Source organism: Bidens hawaiensis, unplaced genomic scaffold (assembly GCF_021521415.1).
Source record: "Bidens hawaiensis isolate Kalapana, Puna unplaced genomic scaffold, B.hawaiensis_p1.1 tig00016045_1, whole genome shotgun sequence".
In the NCBI taxonomy this organism is placed as follows: domain Eukaryota; kingdom Viridiplantae; phylum Streptophyta; class Magnoliopsida; order Asterales; family Asteraceae; genus Bidens; species Bidens hawaiensis.
In genome coordinates this window covers 307,036-323,067 of record NW_027492457.1, presented here as the reverse complement: position 1 = coordinate 323,067, position 16,032 = coordinate 307,036, and the positions used below count along the sequence as shown (strand labels likewise).

Sequence of the window (16,032 nt, the reverse complement as noted above, 5' to 3'; positions counted from 1 at the left end):
GGTTTGCTAGAACATCAAACCGGCGGTTTTTTCTAAAATACCGGTTTAAACCGGCAAACCGGTAAAAAGCCCAAGAGATTTTTGATAATTTGTGGCCTATATTTTTAAAAAATTACTTTTAACCTAGCGATTAACATTGAAACGAGTATACTTTTGGATTATTTTTTAAAAACGAGTAGTGTTGTATTATTTTTTAATTACTGATTAACTTTTAAATTATATTTTATTATGAAATCATATGTTTTTGAGTTACTTTTTAATTAAAGTTGCAACTATATTAAATTACAAAGTAAACTATATAACATGGTTGAAGTTGTACCATTTTTTAGCCCTTGCTACGTGAAAATGAAAAACCCTTTTTTAAAACATTGAAAATAGTACCCAAATCAAAAACAACCAAAAGGGACAAAAACCCATTCAACATCTTCCCAAAATTAACAACTGAAGCGATGCAATGGCGAAGATTTGTGTCCCTCCCAATATTATCAGTTGTAGCACTAATGAGCATCGTGTTCTACGGCACCCTGTTCATCTTTCTTGACGACTGGGTTGGGTTTCAAAGCTCAGCAGGTTTGACGAACGTTGCGATCTTGAGTACGCTTGCATCCTTCACTCTTTACTCGTTCTTGATTTGTGTTTTCACTGATCCTGGTGGTGTCCCATCTGGGTATTTCCCGGATATTGAAACTAGTGATGGGTCAGATCAAGAATCAAGAGAATCTGTAAGATGTTGTTAATTATACCAGTTTTTGTGTTCAAGTTTGATTCTTTATTGTTGTATGAAATTGAATCTTGAATTTGGGTTTTGGGCTGTCATAGATTTAGGTTTGAATACTTGAAATTGATTAGGGTTTGTGTAATCTATTGGCTATTTCTTATGATCAAAGTCACAGATTGTTAATTTAGGGTTTGTTTGGCATTTGGATATGAAATTCATCACGTGATATGGAATAATCGAGTTAGGCGTAGTGTTTAGCATTCGAATCCGACTCGAAAAACCCGAACTTCAATTCGAATTCGGTTTTTTACTATTTGAATTTGTGATTTTCGATACTGAATTCGAACTCAAATTATGCGTTTTTATTTTTATGTTACACACACACACATATGCATTGACATTTAATATTCAATCTAATGATCAACCCGAGAAACAAATATCCTAAATCACTAAATGCGTAAACTTCTAAATCCTTAGGCTAGTAATCGATTTTTATGTTTCTGTATATGATTTCTAGTTCATTTAGTTTGTTACTTAGTTTAATGGTTTGTTATTTGAAAAACTAGAAGTAGTTTGTCAACTATCGGTGTTCTAGGACTCGAAAAACTCGAAGTTCAATTTGATTTTGGTTCGATTAGAGTTCTGTAATCGAATTCTTCTTCAAACTTTCAAAATTTGAATAATTGGTTTGATTAATTCGAGTATTCAAAATTCGGTTCGTTGAGTACCCCTCAATCAAATAACCCGAGTCAGTTCTGTGGCATATAATTCATGTTACTAATTTAAATTGTTTGAACTTTGGGAAATATTTTTCTTTTTTTTTCTATCATATGTTATTTTTGGTTTATTGATACTTTATGATGCATAATTAATTTGCAGGAGGCACTTAGTAAACATTGTGATAAGTGTGTGGCATACAAGCCTCCAAGAGCACACCATTGTCGCGTTTGCAGAAGGTGTGTCTTAAAAATGGTGCGTAAGAAAATACAATAAGTTGATAACAAACTTTATTATGAGAGATGCTTGGTTTGACTCTTTAGGTCAAAGTTTACCTTTTAAAGGCAAAAACTAATATGAGTTTTGTTACAAAATTTCCATTTCTATGTTGGTTTTTGCAGATGATTAACTTTGTTACTTTGTTTTTTACAAAAAGTTGTACCCTTTTTGTCCCAAAATAATATCTAAATGCATTTGATAGCATTACTTTGTGATAAGGAGAGTAGAGTTCTTATTAATCTTTTGCCCGTCTGACTGTCTAAATTTGACCTTGTTTTTGCAACATGAGAAGCGTGTCTTGCTTATTTAGCATACATTCAAGAACTAATAATATGTTGAGAACTACGAGAACCGCATTACTCTGCACTATATATTGTATAAGTTGATTAACATGCATGTAGGTTTCAATGTTTTTAATTTATTTTTTAAAAAACATGAAATTGATGGAATTTATTTTAATGCATATATGCACATTTAAAAACAAAAATATTGGAGAGAGGAGATAAAGTCAAAGAATGAGTTGAGTGAGATAAATAAACATATACATTTTTCATTGAAGCGAAATGTGTATGACTTATGTTGTTCTTGCGGTTCTCAACATATGCTTTGCTTTAAGTGTGATACAGAAGGTGGTAAAATAATTTTTCTTTAAGCACAATGTATATGTTATGTAGTATGTACATAAACACCATTAAACTAATTTGTTCATATGTTTATTTTTTTTTTAATTTTAAACACTTACCTACACATGTATTTGTTATATAAACAAATAATGTTTTTTCTATACTTCTTAAGAATGTTATAAGAGATGAATACACGTCGCTTTTTAACCATCTTGTTATTTTAAAGTTTTTTAAAATTGAAAAAATGAATAATTTATTCTGCCATGTATTATATATACATACATAATTACATATGTCTACATATATATTTATTCATGATATTATCTCATACTTCAAGTTTTGTTAGGATCATCATTGCACATGGATAAACAATTGTGTTGGTCAAAGGAACTACAAAGCCTTTTTTCTTCTCGTTTTCTATGGAACTATATCAAGTCTTTATTCTACGGTATGTATAACCACTCCATTTGGTTGGTTAGTTATTATACAGAAGTTGTGTCTTTAATAATTTCAGATTATATAGGTTATAATAGTTGGTTGTGGACTTCAAAAGGATTGGGAGTCTGCCGGGTCAACTCGCCTCAAAACATTTTATGTGAGTTTCTAACTATTTCAACTTTTTTTAATATAAATTATTGAGTTTATTACACAGATTGTCCTGTTGTTTGGACAAAGTAACACCTTCGGATCTAACGTTTAAAAGTTGCAAGTTTGGGGTTTGAGGTTTCAATTTTATAACAAGTCTAGGGTCTAAGGCTAGCTTCTTTTAACGTAAGGTAAAATGACCAAAATACCCTTTTAAGTGACTAAAAGCAAATAAAAAAACAAATTAAGGGCCTGTTAATGTAAATTTTGTACAGGATAAATCATGTGAAACTGTTTTTTGTTATTATCATTATTATCTTTGACCTTTCTGATGTTGCACGCAAGTTAACAGAACGGTATTTTGGTCATTTAGTTAACAGAAAGTTTAACGGAAGTTAGGCTTGGATTCCGAACTTGTTATAAATTTGAAACCTCATACTTTCAACTTTTTAGCATTAGACCCCGAAGGTGTTACTTTGCCCGAACCACATTCTTTAAGTTATAACTTGAAACCTGTTTTATGATGTTTCAAAGTCAATTTCACATTTGAAACAAATTGGCTGGCTTCAAAATTCAAATTTGAGGAGCAGATGAATGAGTCAATAACAACATTTATGATGTTTCTAAATTTTGTTTTATTTTATAGATTACATCCGCGGTAATGATTTCTCTGTTAAGTTTGACGCTTGGAACTCTCTTTGGCTGGCATATTTACCTGTTGACTCATAATATGACCACAATAGAGGTAAAAAAAAGTAGCGTTTGATGACAATACCGATTAAAGTCAACCATTTGACTTTAACTAGTAAACGTTTTTGTTTTCTTTCAGTATTATGAAGGAACTAGAAAAATGTGGCTAGCAAAGAAGTCGGGACAGATTTATAAGCATGCATACGATCTTGGTGTATACAGAAATGTCACGATGGTACCGTCTTTTTCTTCATTTTTGTATATTTTTATTATTTTATGCAAAAGACACATTAGTTTATGCGTGATATACATGTTGATTTTTGTTTTCTTACCGACAGATTTTGGGCCCACATGTGTTGAAATGGCTTTGGCCGTCTGCATCGAGCCATGTCAAAGATGGAACAAGCTTTCCTACGGTTCGTGACAGCTTATAATGTTGTTTTCACATCATATTTGATATATATTTTTTTTACAGTTTTGATGTTAATTTTTTTATGGTAACATGATAATGGAGGTAAATAGGGAAGTGGTAAGATTAATGGCGGTGTTCCTGTACATGTTTGGTGAAAAGTGTTTGATATGTTTTTGTTGTTTTAGGTTTTGTGTTGCATGTTAGCTTAGATTAAGATTGTTTTTCTAGTGTTGGATGAAATCATTGATAATAAAAGCAGGGAAAGGCGAGAATTACAGGAAGAACAAAGATTTGACCTTTTTGTTTGGATTTTATATTGTATTAATGTTCAATGCAGAATTTTACCTATCTTGGTGGTGATGTTTGTACCATTTTTAATTGTTTAATAGTGTAAGACATGAAGTTGCTACAAATTCTTGGTCGTGTATTCATTTTTACTTGCGTACACAGGCTTTTGTTTGGTAACGGTACATGAATACTTATACAACCATGAAATGTAAGTACCTGAATCTTGTTCAGGTATCAACTTTGTGCCCTGTTAGATGACGGTTATACCTGAGAAATCATGATACGTGACTTGTGTCGTGTAACCTCATATTGAACAAGAGGTGGATACATAATCTTTGTGATAAGAGAAGTTCTAATGTTGACACTTGACTACATTGATCTTACAATACTGATATGTCTAGGTGTTACAGGGTTTTCCTTATTGACTTCTTAGGTGCTGCTTTATCGCACCTATATTTATTCGATAGTCTGTAACATCAGGATGCGTTAAATTGTATACTATTGGCGCCACGCATTCCGACTGTGCCTAGATAATCTTTCACCTTTGAGCGTTATCCAATATTTAGTGTTGTTTGTTTACGTTTTGGTGAGTTATATCAATTCGTCCTTGATATATAACCCTACCTGCTTCCATATTAATAAGCGGGTTATGATAGGGTGTATAATTGTCACAAAACATGTATCCACATTTTTATTGTTCCTCAAACAAACAATTAGATACGTAACAACTTGATTTCAATATGAAACAAGTTTGCAATTCAAAATGGCCTAGCGGGGCAGCTTGTTGTTTGTTTTCCTTTAGTTTTGATGTAATTTTTTTAATTCGATGTAATATTATACACATGTTTAGAAGTATATGAGATCAGGTATGAGCAAAAAACAGAGAGAATCTCTAATACATAAACATACTCAAATTATTAACGTGATGATGCGATCAACTATAACTAGAGGTGTATAAAATCGGTTTTAAACCCAAACCGAACCGGTTTATAAACTGAACCAGTTTGGTCACGTCGGTTCGGTTTATAAACCGGCTTTCCTCAAACCAGTTCGGTTTCAAAACCGGTTTGGTAGATCTTAAGAGGAACCTGTCCTGAAACTGACGGTTTGGGTGAAACCGGTTTTAAACCCAAACCGGTTCGGTTCGGTTTGCCTAAAACCGGATTTTTTGTACACCTCTAACTATAACTCTCTTATCAAACTGGAATCGAATCACAAAGACGACACCCAAATTTGGAGACGAAAAACTAGAGAGACAAGCGATTGAGATATGCGCCTCTACTGAAAACCTTCTCGTAATTCGTCGTTTATAGATGCCAATGAGACATGGGCCTAACAATCTTCACTGCGGCCCATCAGTTCCTAAAAACAGCTCCAACTACTTCAGCTTGTAGACTACTGCTAGCAAGCCCGAATCAGAAGCCCTTCCAAGCTGTTCAAGCCCATATACATATTTATGCATAAGAAAAATCGTTTAAAGTTTATAGCATCACATCTTATCCAGAAAAACATTCCAAATTGAGTTGTTGGTTTCAACAAAAATGTCCAGTACTTCAGTTTCATAAATAAGTTATATTTTTAAATCATTTTTTATGCTTGGTTAAGATTAATGCAAACTTTTTATCTGACTCGTGCTTCACTCATCCTAACTTAATACGTTTTCTCTTCTACTTATGAAAAATCATGGATTCTTCACTGCTCACTAAACTAGAGTGTTGTGCGAGTTTGAGTCTCACAAGGTAGACAATAATTAGATTTTACATAGTGCGTGTTGTAATATAACATAATATCAAGTTGTTTCTCTATATAAAACTCTACTAACATAAAAAATAATAATAAGCAAACGAAAAAAAAAAATTATTTTTGTGAGAAAAATAATAATAATATAAGGGGGTGTTTGGTACAGAGAATGGAAATGGAGAGAAAATAGAAATGGAAATGGAATTGTAGAGAAAGAGAATTGGTATGGAGAATGAGAATCATTTCTCTTGTTTGGTACACGAGAAAATAAACAGAGAACTCTACCATACCCAACCCCACCTCCACCCAACCTGACACCACTCACCACCGCAGCCCCACCACCACCAGCACCACCACCACAGCCCCACCACCACAGCCCCACACCACCAGCACCACCACCACAGCCCTTTCTTCAACCACAGCCCACCACCACCGGCTGCCGCCACCAAACCCCATTCTTCAACCACAATACACAAGAAATTAAAAAGATTCAAATTTTTGGAACATAAGATATAGAAAAAGGAGGCTCAGATCTGTCATCACTGCCTCTTTAGAGATTTTGTAGTGGTGGTTGTGGTGGCGATGATGATGATAATAATCAGAAGCCACCTGCAACCACCGCCGATTTCCACCACCACTGTCACCCACCTGCGACCACAATCACCCGACCATTTGAAAACCCTAACCTACCACGAACCACCACTTGAAACCCTAATCTCCGTTCATCCGTACCACCTGCAACCTACAACCAGTTACCATCTCTGTGTTCACCACTGCGAACGGCGGAGACGGGGTGGTGGTTGCAGACTTGGAGACGAGGTGGCGGTTGCAGACTTGGAGACGAGGTTGCGGCCGGAGACGAGGTGGTGGTCGGAGACGAGGTGGTGGCCGGAGACGAGGTGGTGACATGCTATGAGGAGGCTGCTGAGAAATGGATTTCTCTTTGTTTTAAAGAGAAACGGAATTCTCTAGTTTTAGAGAAATAGAAAGAGAAATAGAAATGAAAAATGGAAAACAAACAAAAGAAATATTTCTAATTCCATTTCTCTCCAATCAAATACCTCTACCAAACACCCCTAAAAGTAAAAGTGGGTTTCAACGAAATAAAATAATAATAATAATAATAATAATAATAGTAAAATGCGCAGTTGGCATAATAATATTCCACTTCATCGTCTTCCTCAACAACTTGCCTCGTGCTTCCTCGGATCTAAACCTTAACCTACGGCAGCCGCCATGTCGGACGCCACCAGATTATTACCAACTTCACCTCTTCAGACACCCAATTCACTGCTTCATCCACCCAGTCGTCTGTCATATTCAAGCTTCCGATCTTCACGGCTGATTTCCGATTCGTGTGGTTATTTGAAAATTAAAGACGATTTATATTCAGGGTGTTTGAAGGTGCTGGCTAATTTGAGCCAGCAAGGATCGGTTTCTGCTATTGAGTCGTCTTCTTCTTCTTCTTCTTCTTCTTCTTCTTCTTCCCCTGTTGCAATTGAGCTGAAACCTGTTTTAAATGAATCGCAATTTGATCGAGTGGTTTCTGATGATGATGAATCAGTCGTTGTTTTATGGTATGTTTATTCATTTAATTCGTGATTGCGTTGTAAAGTTTCGTGATTTGGTTTGTATTGGTTTTGAAGGTGATTTTAATTAGCCTTGTAAACGAATCGAATGAAGCAAGTTCGTGTTTGTTCGGTGAAAGCCAAATGAATAAACGATCGAACATGAACATTTAAAACGACTTTTCTTGTTCGTTTTTAAGAAAATGAATGTGTTCATGTATGTTTGTTTATGTGTAGTGTGTTATGAAGGTAAACGAACGGACATAACACTAAGTTTTAATGTGGCAAAAATTTAAATGAATATATTAACAAACGTAAAGTCACAAACATAAATGAACGAACATAAAAGAATGTTTACGAACATATATGAATTCGTTCGTTAGAAAAATGAATAAGTTTATGTTTGTTTATGTGCGTTTGTTAACAGTATAAATGAATGTTCATGAATGTACATAGATGAACGAACATAATGAGCTAAAGCTAGTTAAAAATTCGTTGGGCTTCAGAAGCCATTAATAACTAAAATAAATTGTAACGGGCCAAAACTTTTAATGAATAATATTAAAAAACATACATAAACTAACAAATATGAATGAACAAACATAAATGAACGAAGGAGACATGTGCTCATATTCATTCATTTAAATAAATAAACAATATCTTTTGTTTGTTTATTAAATAAAAGAACATTCAGAAGAATGGTTCACGATCTGTTTGCTAAGCGTTCGGTTGGTTTAGAGGCCTAATTTCAATTATAATAAGCTAGTTACGTAGCAGTAAAATTTAGCTTGTGATTCATGTTACTTGTGTTTGTAGGATGGCAAATTGGTGCAGAAAATGTATATATTTGAAACCAAAATTGGAAAAATTGGCTGCTAATTATCACCCAAGGTTTTGCTCAAATACTCGTTTCTTAAACACTTTTTAATAATCATCGCGATACGCATTTCACACATTATTGTTTGTCTATGTTGAAAGCAGGGTAAAGTTTTATAGCATTGATGTGAACAATGTCCCATATCAGCTTGTGGTTCGGGCCGGTGTCACTGTAAGTCTCTAATGCTCACACAGTTGGTTCAATTTTATCAAACATCATTTTGAGATATTATCATTTTAACATCTGCTTTATTCAATTTCATGTCAATTTGGTCTATGAATCACAGAAAATGCCAACTATACAGGTGAACAAATTGATTATATTAAACATATTTCACCATGCTTGCAAGTTGTTTTTACTTGTAAAACTAAAGTGTTTTCGTATTGCAGCTATGGAAAAATGGGAAGAAACAGGCTGAGGTGATCGGAGGTCACAAGGCGTATTTAGTTGCTAACGAGGTTCGTGAAATGATAGATGATGAAGGGCCACCTTAATGTTTTTCTTTTTGGTTATACATTTGTTCTTGTAATTTTGTTTTGTTTTGTTTTTTTTTTTTTCAAAAACTGACATAGAGAGAAGTATATACTGCAGATAATAAGAAATAAACCTTTTTTTTTCTATACAATCCTTAATCTGTTGTTTTTGTATCTGTTTGTAAAGTTAGATGGATTAATTTCAATATAAATTTTTATGAATTCGTTTTTCATTGATTATGTGAGTTCATAAAAAATGCAATTTATATTATATATTCGAGTAAACGGTGTGGCCGGATCCTAGTATAGGTAAGACGATAGGGGCGCAGAAATCTTAGCTGGTTCTTTCGCAAGATGTGAGGTTGTTCCCGAACCCATGTACCAGTTTGTGTCGGGTGTGGCAAGATGAACTTGTTGCAGCCCCTGGGCCAGATCTGTTGGGCTATAGTCGGTAAAGCCCGCAAAGTGCTGAGTAGAGGTGAACAAATCGGGTTTTTCTAATGCCCGGTTCCGGATAAGGAACATGCTTCGGGTATGACCAGGTATTATCTCTAAAAACCATACCCTATGCATCGGGTTTGGGTCGGGCATAGAATGGGTATTCTAAATCGGCTATTCGAATACCCTATTTCCGGGTATTAGAAAAACCCTGTTTTCTGGTTTTTTGGGGGCATATTTTGGGTATAGATTGGGTCTTTTAAGGGGTTGCACTTCTTTTTGGTGTATTTTTCGGATAATTTCGGGTATATATCGAGTATTTGAAAAACCCGCTTCCGGGTATGGAACCGGTTCCTGTTTTCGGGTATTACCGGGTACAAATCGGGTCCAGTTCCGGGTACAGGTTTTTTTGGTAGTGAAATGCATACCCTATCCGTACCCTACGGGTAGAGCCAGGTACGGGTAGGGTCGGCCCGACCGGTTTGGTCGATCTTAAGGGGAACCGGTCCTGAAACTGGCGGTTTGGGTCGGTTTGAGAACCGGTTTGGGTGAAATCGGTTTTAAACCCAAACCGGTTCGGTTTGGTTTGCCTAAAACCGGTCCCAAACCGGTTTTTTTGTACACCTTTAGGGTCGGGTAGAGGTGTACAAAAGCAGTTTTAAACCCAAACCGAACCGGTTTGGTCAACGGCTGGTCAAAGCCGGTTTGACTCAAACCGGTTCGGTTTATAAACCGGTTTAGACACAAGATAGGTCGGCCTGGTCACGTCGGTTCGGTTCGGTTTATAAACCGGTTTTAAACCAGTTTTCCTCAAACCGGTTCGGTTTTAAAACCGGTTTGGTCGATCTTAAGGGGAACCGGTCCTGAAACTGGCGGTTTGGGTCGGTTTGAGAACCGGTTTGGGTGAAACCGGTTTTAAACCCAAACCGGTTCGGTTAAGTTTGCCTAAAACCGGTCCCAAACCGGTTTTTTTGTACAACTCTAGGGTCGGGTACGGGTTAGGGTAGTAAAACCAGGGTATAAAAAAGACCAGTCCCGGGTTTTTTCGGGTCCGGTTCCGGGTTTAGGTTTTTTTTGCACCTCTAGTGCTGAGGTTAACATGCATTATTAGATGGGCCTGCCATGACACCATTAGGAATTACTGGAGCTGATGCGCCTGCAAGGAAGTGGGCCGATGACTGCTGAATATATTGTGCATGTCCAGGGAATCCGGCTTGTTGGCCAGCGTCCTTGGTTGGCTTCTCGTTGCAGACTGAGGAGACTAGGCGGTGTTGCTTGAGCTGTAGCATGCTTCGAGCGGTATCCCACATATGAGAGCTTTGATTGATAAAAGCACCAGCCACATCGTATTCTCTTGGAAGCCCATCAAAACGGGTAAACGAGCTAAAGAAGAAGAAGGAGATAAAACTCTCAAATCATTAGCTACCCTTCTCATTCAACGATCTGTGTATATGGACAATCAAACCATTACTACTACACCTAGACTAATCAACATGTACAAGGAACTGCTACCTAACATTTGATAACAATGAAACAATACTGTATGAGAGCAGCCGCTCGGGAGCTTTTGTTGTTCAAGAAAATCATTCGGAACTTAATAATTCATCAGGAAGTGTACTTAAAATCAATGTAATACCAGAGAGTCAATTTCGATCCATTGACTATAGGCCCTTCTGATTCAGTTGGAGCTTCTGTACCATCAATATGCTCCAATACACTGTATGCCTTGGCGTGCAGTTTGAACAACTTTGTCCAAGACGAAAGCGTGACTTTCGTGCCATCGAGGGTTCTAATCTTGTTTTTGGATATTTGTCACGGTGTAGGTGAGGTGTAGGGGTGAAGCTTTGAGTTCGTTTCTGCTTCCCTTATTACCGAATGATCAATCCATGATTAGTCCATAAGAAATCTTAATCGAAATCATTAGACAAGTCATGTTCGAGCATTACTTCATGATACAAATTGATCTCCCAAACGATAATCGATAATAAATCTCATAGTTTTAAATAAAATTCATGAGATTTATAATAAGTTGTTCTCAATGTGACCATCCAACTAATTTATTTAAATTTACAAAAGTTACATAACAGTTTCATGAAAAACGAAAATAAAATGTTTATATTACAGTTTGATCATCCAACAAGTTTCAAGACACAAAATCAACAAGGTACATATTAGATTACAACATTTAAACTAAAGATATCGAGCGTCGTTTGATGTATATCAAATTGACCGAAACGAACTCATTTCACTTACGAAATGGGTAGTGGAGTCCCATCCCACATCTTCAAGCAATCAAGCAACGGATTAATCAACCTCCCTTCGCATATCGCCGAGAAAACCTTATCAAACTCCTCCCCGGGTGACACCGTCTTCTCTCCTGTCAAATAACCGGTTCCAAGCTCTGTCCTCACAAACTTATACAACGGATACGACCTACATTCCTCAATCCTATTAAATACAGCCAGTTTGCCACTTTCGTGATCTACCCGCGTGTTTTCAGCTTCTTTAGGCAAAAGGGTATGCAGTTCTTCCTCAAAAGCACCAATCTTTTGAAAGATTGATGTGTTTGAATCCATTTCAGCTTTCATGTTTGCAAGAGCATGATCAACTATTACTTGCCTTAGCTTTTGCATGAGTGGGTACGTAGCACTGCATGGGTCATCAATGTATGCAAACACATGTTCACGGTCTACAACTTTGAGCAAATCCTTTTCACAAAACCGAGCCGGGTGAAGCTCGCCATTCGGACCCATGGTTAACGCTTTCTTAGCCGCTTGGCTAATCACATTCTTGACGGTTAACTTTAGGTTTTCCTCCAAGTGCCTTAAGTCGATTGCTTGACATAGTGCTACCTGTTAAATAATGAAAACGCCGTAAGATATTATTATTATTATTATTATTATTATTATTATTGTTGATCAATTACTTATATTGATATGATATATATAAACGATCTTTTTATATAAATGGTTATTCATCCAATAGATGAACTAGAAGAGGGTATTAACTTGGATTTATTTCAAAAGGAGGTTATCACGACCTGTTTGGTCTTAATTTCCATGCTCTAACTTTGTCAACGAGCAGAGAAGATTAAGACCAAAGGTCACCCTTGGCAAGGGCGATAACCTTCTTATGAAACAAACCCAAAAATACCAATGTGTATCCATGCATAAATATGTTATTTTTAATAAAACTCGGGTACTATACCAAGTAAGTTGATGACATGAGCTTTAAAATCTCAACGGCTTCAGCTGTTTTTCTTGCCGAAATCAACCCTAACGAGTTAACGTCTTGGTTATGTTGCTCGGCACTTTCCACATGATTGGTTACCGGGTTAGCCAAGAACTGAAGCTCCGAACAATAAGCAGCCATAGCTATCTCAGCTCCTTTGAAACCATAATCCAAACTAGGGTTTCGACCCCCCGAAAGATTCGATGGCAACCCATTATTGTACAAGTCATTCACTAGCTCGGAAAATTGCACAAACATGAGCTTCCCGATAGATGCAATCGCTAACCGAGCATTATCCATCGACACACCAATCGGGGTCCCTTGAAAGTTTCCTCCATGGCGTGCCATATTTCTTGAAACATCAATCAACGGGTTATCGTTAACCGAGTTAATCTCTCGCTCGATAGACTTTGTTGATGCGCGGATCACTTCAATAAGTGGTCCGAGCCATTGAGGAGATGTACGGAGAGCGTAACGATCTTGTTTCGGCTTTTGTAGCGGGTCCATTTCATGTATTATTTTGGCTTCTTTCACATATGAACTACCTGTTAGAGGACATATGATTGAGGCTTTAAATTTATCTTAATTGCATCTAATTCACATTATAATGTATCCTCTGAATCAGGGCCGACCCCTATGCTTTAAATACCTCGGCTGATTCGATATAAAAAGGCCGCACACCCTATCAAGTTATCGATAAAAAAAAAATTTTGGTCCCAATATATTTAAAAATGATTAAGATCCATACCTATTTTGTAAAAAAGAAAAAAAAATTAAAAAAATATATAAAAAGGTGTTTTGACTCTGAAAATTACGGGCATCGACCGGTTGTCAGGCTTACAGTGCCCTATATAATGGTGTTAGCATATCAAACTACGGAAATATTAATACCTTCTAAAATGTGTTCCATGATGGCAGCTGCTTCGATTTGTCCGGGGTGGTGCTTAAGTTTATGCGTCAAATGGTCCGTAAACTCGGGTTTTCCTTGCATGACTTCCGCAAACAAGGCGGACAAGACTTCCGCCAAGACTGCAAGAATGTTCGCTTCGAAAAGCACCTCCGCCGCCAATGCTGACCCAACCGCGGTCCCATTGACCAATGCAAGTCCTTCTTTAGGTTGTAGGTCAAAAAACCCGGGACCGAGTCGGGCATGTTGAAAAGCGGCGGTGGCATCGAGGATTTCTCCGGTGGGGCCCACGGCTTTGGAGTTGGGGCGGCCGGTTAATATCCCAGCAATGTAGGAAAGTGGGATAATGTCGCCCGAGGCAGTTATTGTGCCGCGAAGGGGGAGGCATGGGGTGATGTTGTGGTTGAGGAAAGATGTGATGGCTTCCAAGATTTCGAAGCGGATGCCGGAGTAGCCTTGGAGGAGGGTGTTGATTCTGACCAACATGGAGGCTCTTGTGGTGGATTGTGGCAGCATGTGGTCGGATTCTGTGCCGGTACCGAAAATTCCAGCGTTTAAGAATCTGAAATGGTTTAGTTTCACATGAATATAACATACAATTCATTTTCTTTATAAGTTGAGATACTTTTTTCTATCTCAATTTCTAATTCAACATCACTTTTCCATCCAAATTATTTAAAACAAAAAAAAATTTATATTTATCTTCACAACCAAGTTGTTCACTTGTTCCACCAACGTAGATCACAACCTTTTTTTCGTAGTTTTTAAATTTTCAGACTGTTAAGTGTTATTTTTTGATAATTCATTTCATGTAGAATTTTTATTTTTGTCTAATAACTTGTAATATTAACTTTTTTTAATCAAAAGGCACAATTTATTTTCTTCTTTTTTAGGAATTTCGCTATAAATTTTATTTACAACCAATTCTTCCAAAAAATTATTTTCTAATAAAATAAATATAGACCATGTTTTAAAGTTTTACATAATAAATAGCTAATTTGTTTTGAAATAATATTATAATTTTTAATATTTATTGTGTTCGTAAGAATATGAGAACAATCATAAATTATATTTATTTAATTAAAAAATGGTTTGGTTTGGAATTTGAAAATTTTGGGTTAAGTTAGGTTCTATGTGAGTGAAAAATTGGGTTTAGTTGGATGGTGAGAAATTAGTTTTTGCGAATAGTTATGAGTAGGAATTCATATATAATATATATATTTTTATTGGTCGTTCAAAAAAAAAAGGTTGTGAGTTAGAATAATCAAACAGCATAACAAAAAAGAAAAAAAAACAATATATTTGAGAATTTAAATTATAAAACACAAAAATGATTCAGCTGCAATTCAGCCAAACTATGTTATTTATTTTAAGATAGTCGTAATGTTATCACTTATCATCGTCTATATTTCATACTTCCATTTTCATATATCTAATCACTTTAATTTAGTCCGAAACCAAACAGTCTGGTTGTGATATAAAAATCATTTAATAGACATTATTTTAGGTGGAAACTATTATTCGAATAACTCGCTCTATAAAATGAATCTAGCGAAAGCCAAACGAAAGGACAAAAACTAATTAAAAACAAGGAAGAATTTTAATCCACTTTGACCGATTAAAAATGGTTTAAAAAAAAAGTAATAATAAGAAATGACAACTACAAGGTTTTAGTTAACCTATCCCACCAACTTCAATAGTAAGAGTCTAATTAATACGAACATACTCACTAGATAAGTATAAATAGTATAAGTTATTATATACGTGCATTGTTATTATATGGTTTTGTTAGATCCTAACTATATTTCATTCAAATAGTTAATTAGTTAATAATAATATACTAAGTTTATTATTAATATAACATAAATTTATATAATAAAAATGTACCTAATGAGCTCATGTTGAAGTGCTCCACCCTCTTTGGTTCTCCGGTGAGAGGTAGCACCAAAGCCGGTGGTGATACCATATGTATCAGTACCATTCATCGTGCTCTCCATCACCCAATCACTGCTCGCGGTCACCCCGTCCCTAGCAGACTCCGATAACTCCACCATAACATCCGTGGCACTTCTGGTGGCGACCGCAGCCACTTGAGCAATAGTAAGTTTTTTGCCACCTAATGTCACAACCGGATTTCGGTACTCCTCCACCATTCTCTTTACCTCATCAAGGTGGCTGCCGCTTAGCGCGGCCGCAGCGGCACCCCAATTCAATGGATCATTCATGCATAGATTCTCATTAATTGCATTCTCCATTTTTGTTAAGTGAAAATATTGAATATTTGTTAGGAAGTTAGATAAAACATGGAATATGATGTTGTTTAAATAGACTATTTAGTATTATGTTCGGTTGGCCTATGAGTTAGTTGAAAAATAATAGTGGCCGTGCGATTAATGGTCATTGAAATCAACGGTGAGATTTATGCCACGTGGGTTTTTCAATGAAAAGAAGAAAAATTCTTTTGAGTAGGTTGACGACACAATGTA

General features: G+C 36.1%; 3 protein-coding genes across 3 annotated transcripts; 2 read left to right on the top strand and 1 right to left on the bottom strand.

Annotated features, from left to right (window-relative positions):
• The first annotated feature begins 424 nt into the window (after positions 1 to 424).
• Positions 425 to 4,244, top strand: LOC143550522 (putative protein S-acyltransferase 15). The gene is made up of 7 exons (XM_077041153.1): positions 425 to 722; positions 1,598 to 1,690; positions 2,684 to 2,785; positions 2,861 to 2,932; positions 3,569 to 3,667; positions 3,752 to 3,847; positions 3,951 to 4,244. Exons 1-7 carry the CDS (start codon positions 450 to 452, stop codon positions 4,044 to 4,046), a joined length of 831 nt encoding a protein of 276 aa, XP_076897268.1. The 5' UTR covers positions 425 to 449; the 3' UTR covers positions 4,047 to 4,244.
• Positions 4,245 to 7,200: 2,956 nt separating this feature from the next.
• Positions 7,201 to 9,028, top strand: LOC143550521 (thioredoxin-like 3-2, chloroplastic). Its single transcript, XM_077041152.1, has 5 exons — positions 7,201 to 7,629; positions 8,437 to 8,511; positions 8,602 to 8,668; positions 8,784 to 8,801; positions 8,887 to 9,028. Exons 1-5 carry the CDS (start codon positions 7,289 to 7,291, stop codon positions 8,989 to 8,991), a joined length of 606 nt encoding a protein of 201 aa, XP_076897267.1. The 5' UTR covers positions 7,201 to 7,288; the 3' UTR covers positions 8,992 to 9,028.
• A 2,421-nt stretch (positions 9,029 to 11,449) lies between these two features.
• Positions 11,450 to 15,822, bottom strand: LOC143550543 (phenylalanine ammonia-lyase-like). Its single transcript, XM_077041169.1, has 4 exons — positions 15,434 to 15,822; positions 13,531 to 14,108; positions 12,616 to 13,184; positions 11,450 to 12,260 (listed from the first exon to the last, which is right to left on the bottom strand). Exons 1-4 carry the CDS (start codon positions 15,799 to 15,801, stop codon positions 11,658 to 11,660), a joined length of 2,118 nt encoding a protein of 705 aa, XP_076897284.1. The 5' UTR covers positions 15,802 to 15,822; the 3' UTR covers positions 11,450 to 11,657.
• Between the last annotated feature and the right edge of the window lie 210 nt (positions 15,823 to 16,032).

Coding starts and splice junctions, on each gene's coding strand:
- LOC143550522 (XM_077041153.1), top strand. CDS start 450: ATGCAATGGCGAAGATTTGTGTCCCTCCCAATATTATCAGTTGTAGCA. Junction 723..1,597: donor ATCAAGAATCAAGAGAATCT/GTAAGATGTTGT, acceptor ATTAATTTGCAG/GAGGCACTTAGTAAACATTG. Junction 3,848..3,950: donor TATACAGAAATGTCACGATG/GTACCGTCTTTT, acceptor TCTTACCGACAG/ATTTTGGGCCCACATGTGTT.
- LOC143550521 (XM_077041152.1), top strand. CDS start 7,289: ATGTCGGACGCCACCAGATTATTACCAACTTCACCTCTTCAGACACCC. Junction 7,630..8,436: donor GAATCAGTCGTTGTTTTATG/GTATGTTTATTC, acceptor TTGTGTTTGTAG/GATGGCAAATTGGTGCAGAA. Junction 8,512..8,601: donor GCTGCTAATTATCACCCAAG/GTTTTGCTCAAA, acceptor TGTTGAAAGCAG/GGTAAAGTTTTATAGCATTG.
- LOC143550543 (XM_077041169.1), bottom strand. CDS start 15,801: ATGGAGAATGCAATTAATGAGAATCTATGCATGAATGATCCATTGAAT. Junction 13,185..13,530: donor CATGGAACACATTTTAGAAG/GTATTAATATTT, acceptor GTCCTCTAACAG/GTAGTTCATATGTGAAAGAA. Junction 12,261..12,615: donor TCATGTCATCAACTTACTTG/GTATAGTACCCG, acceptor ATTATTTAACAG/GTAGCACTATGTCAAGCAAT.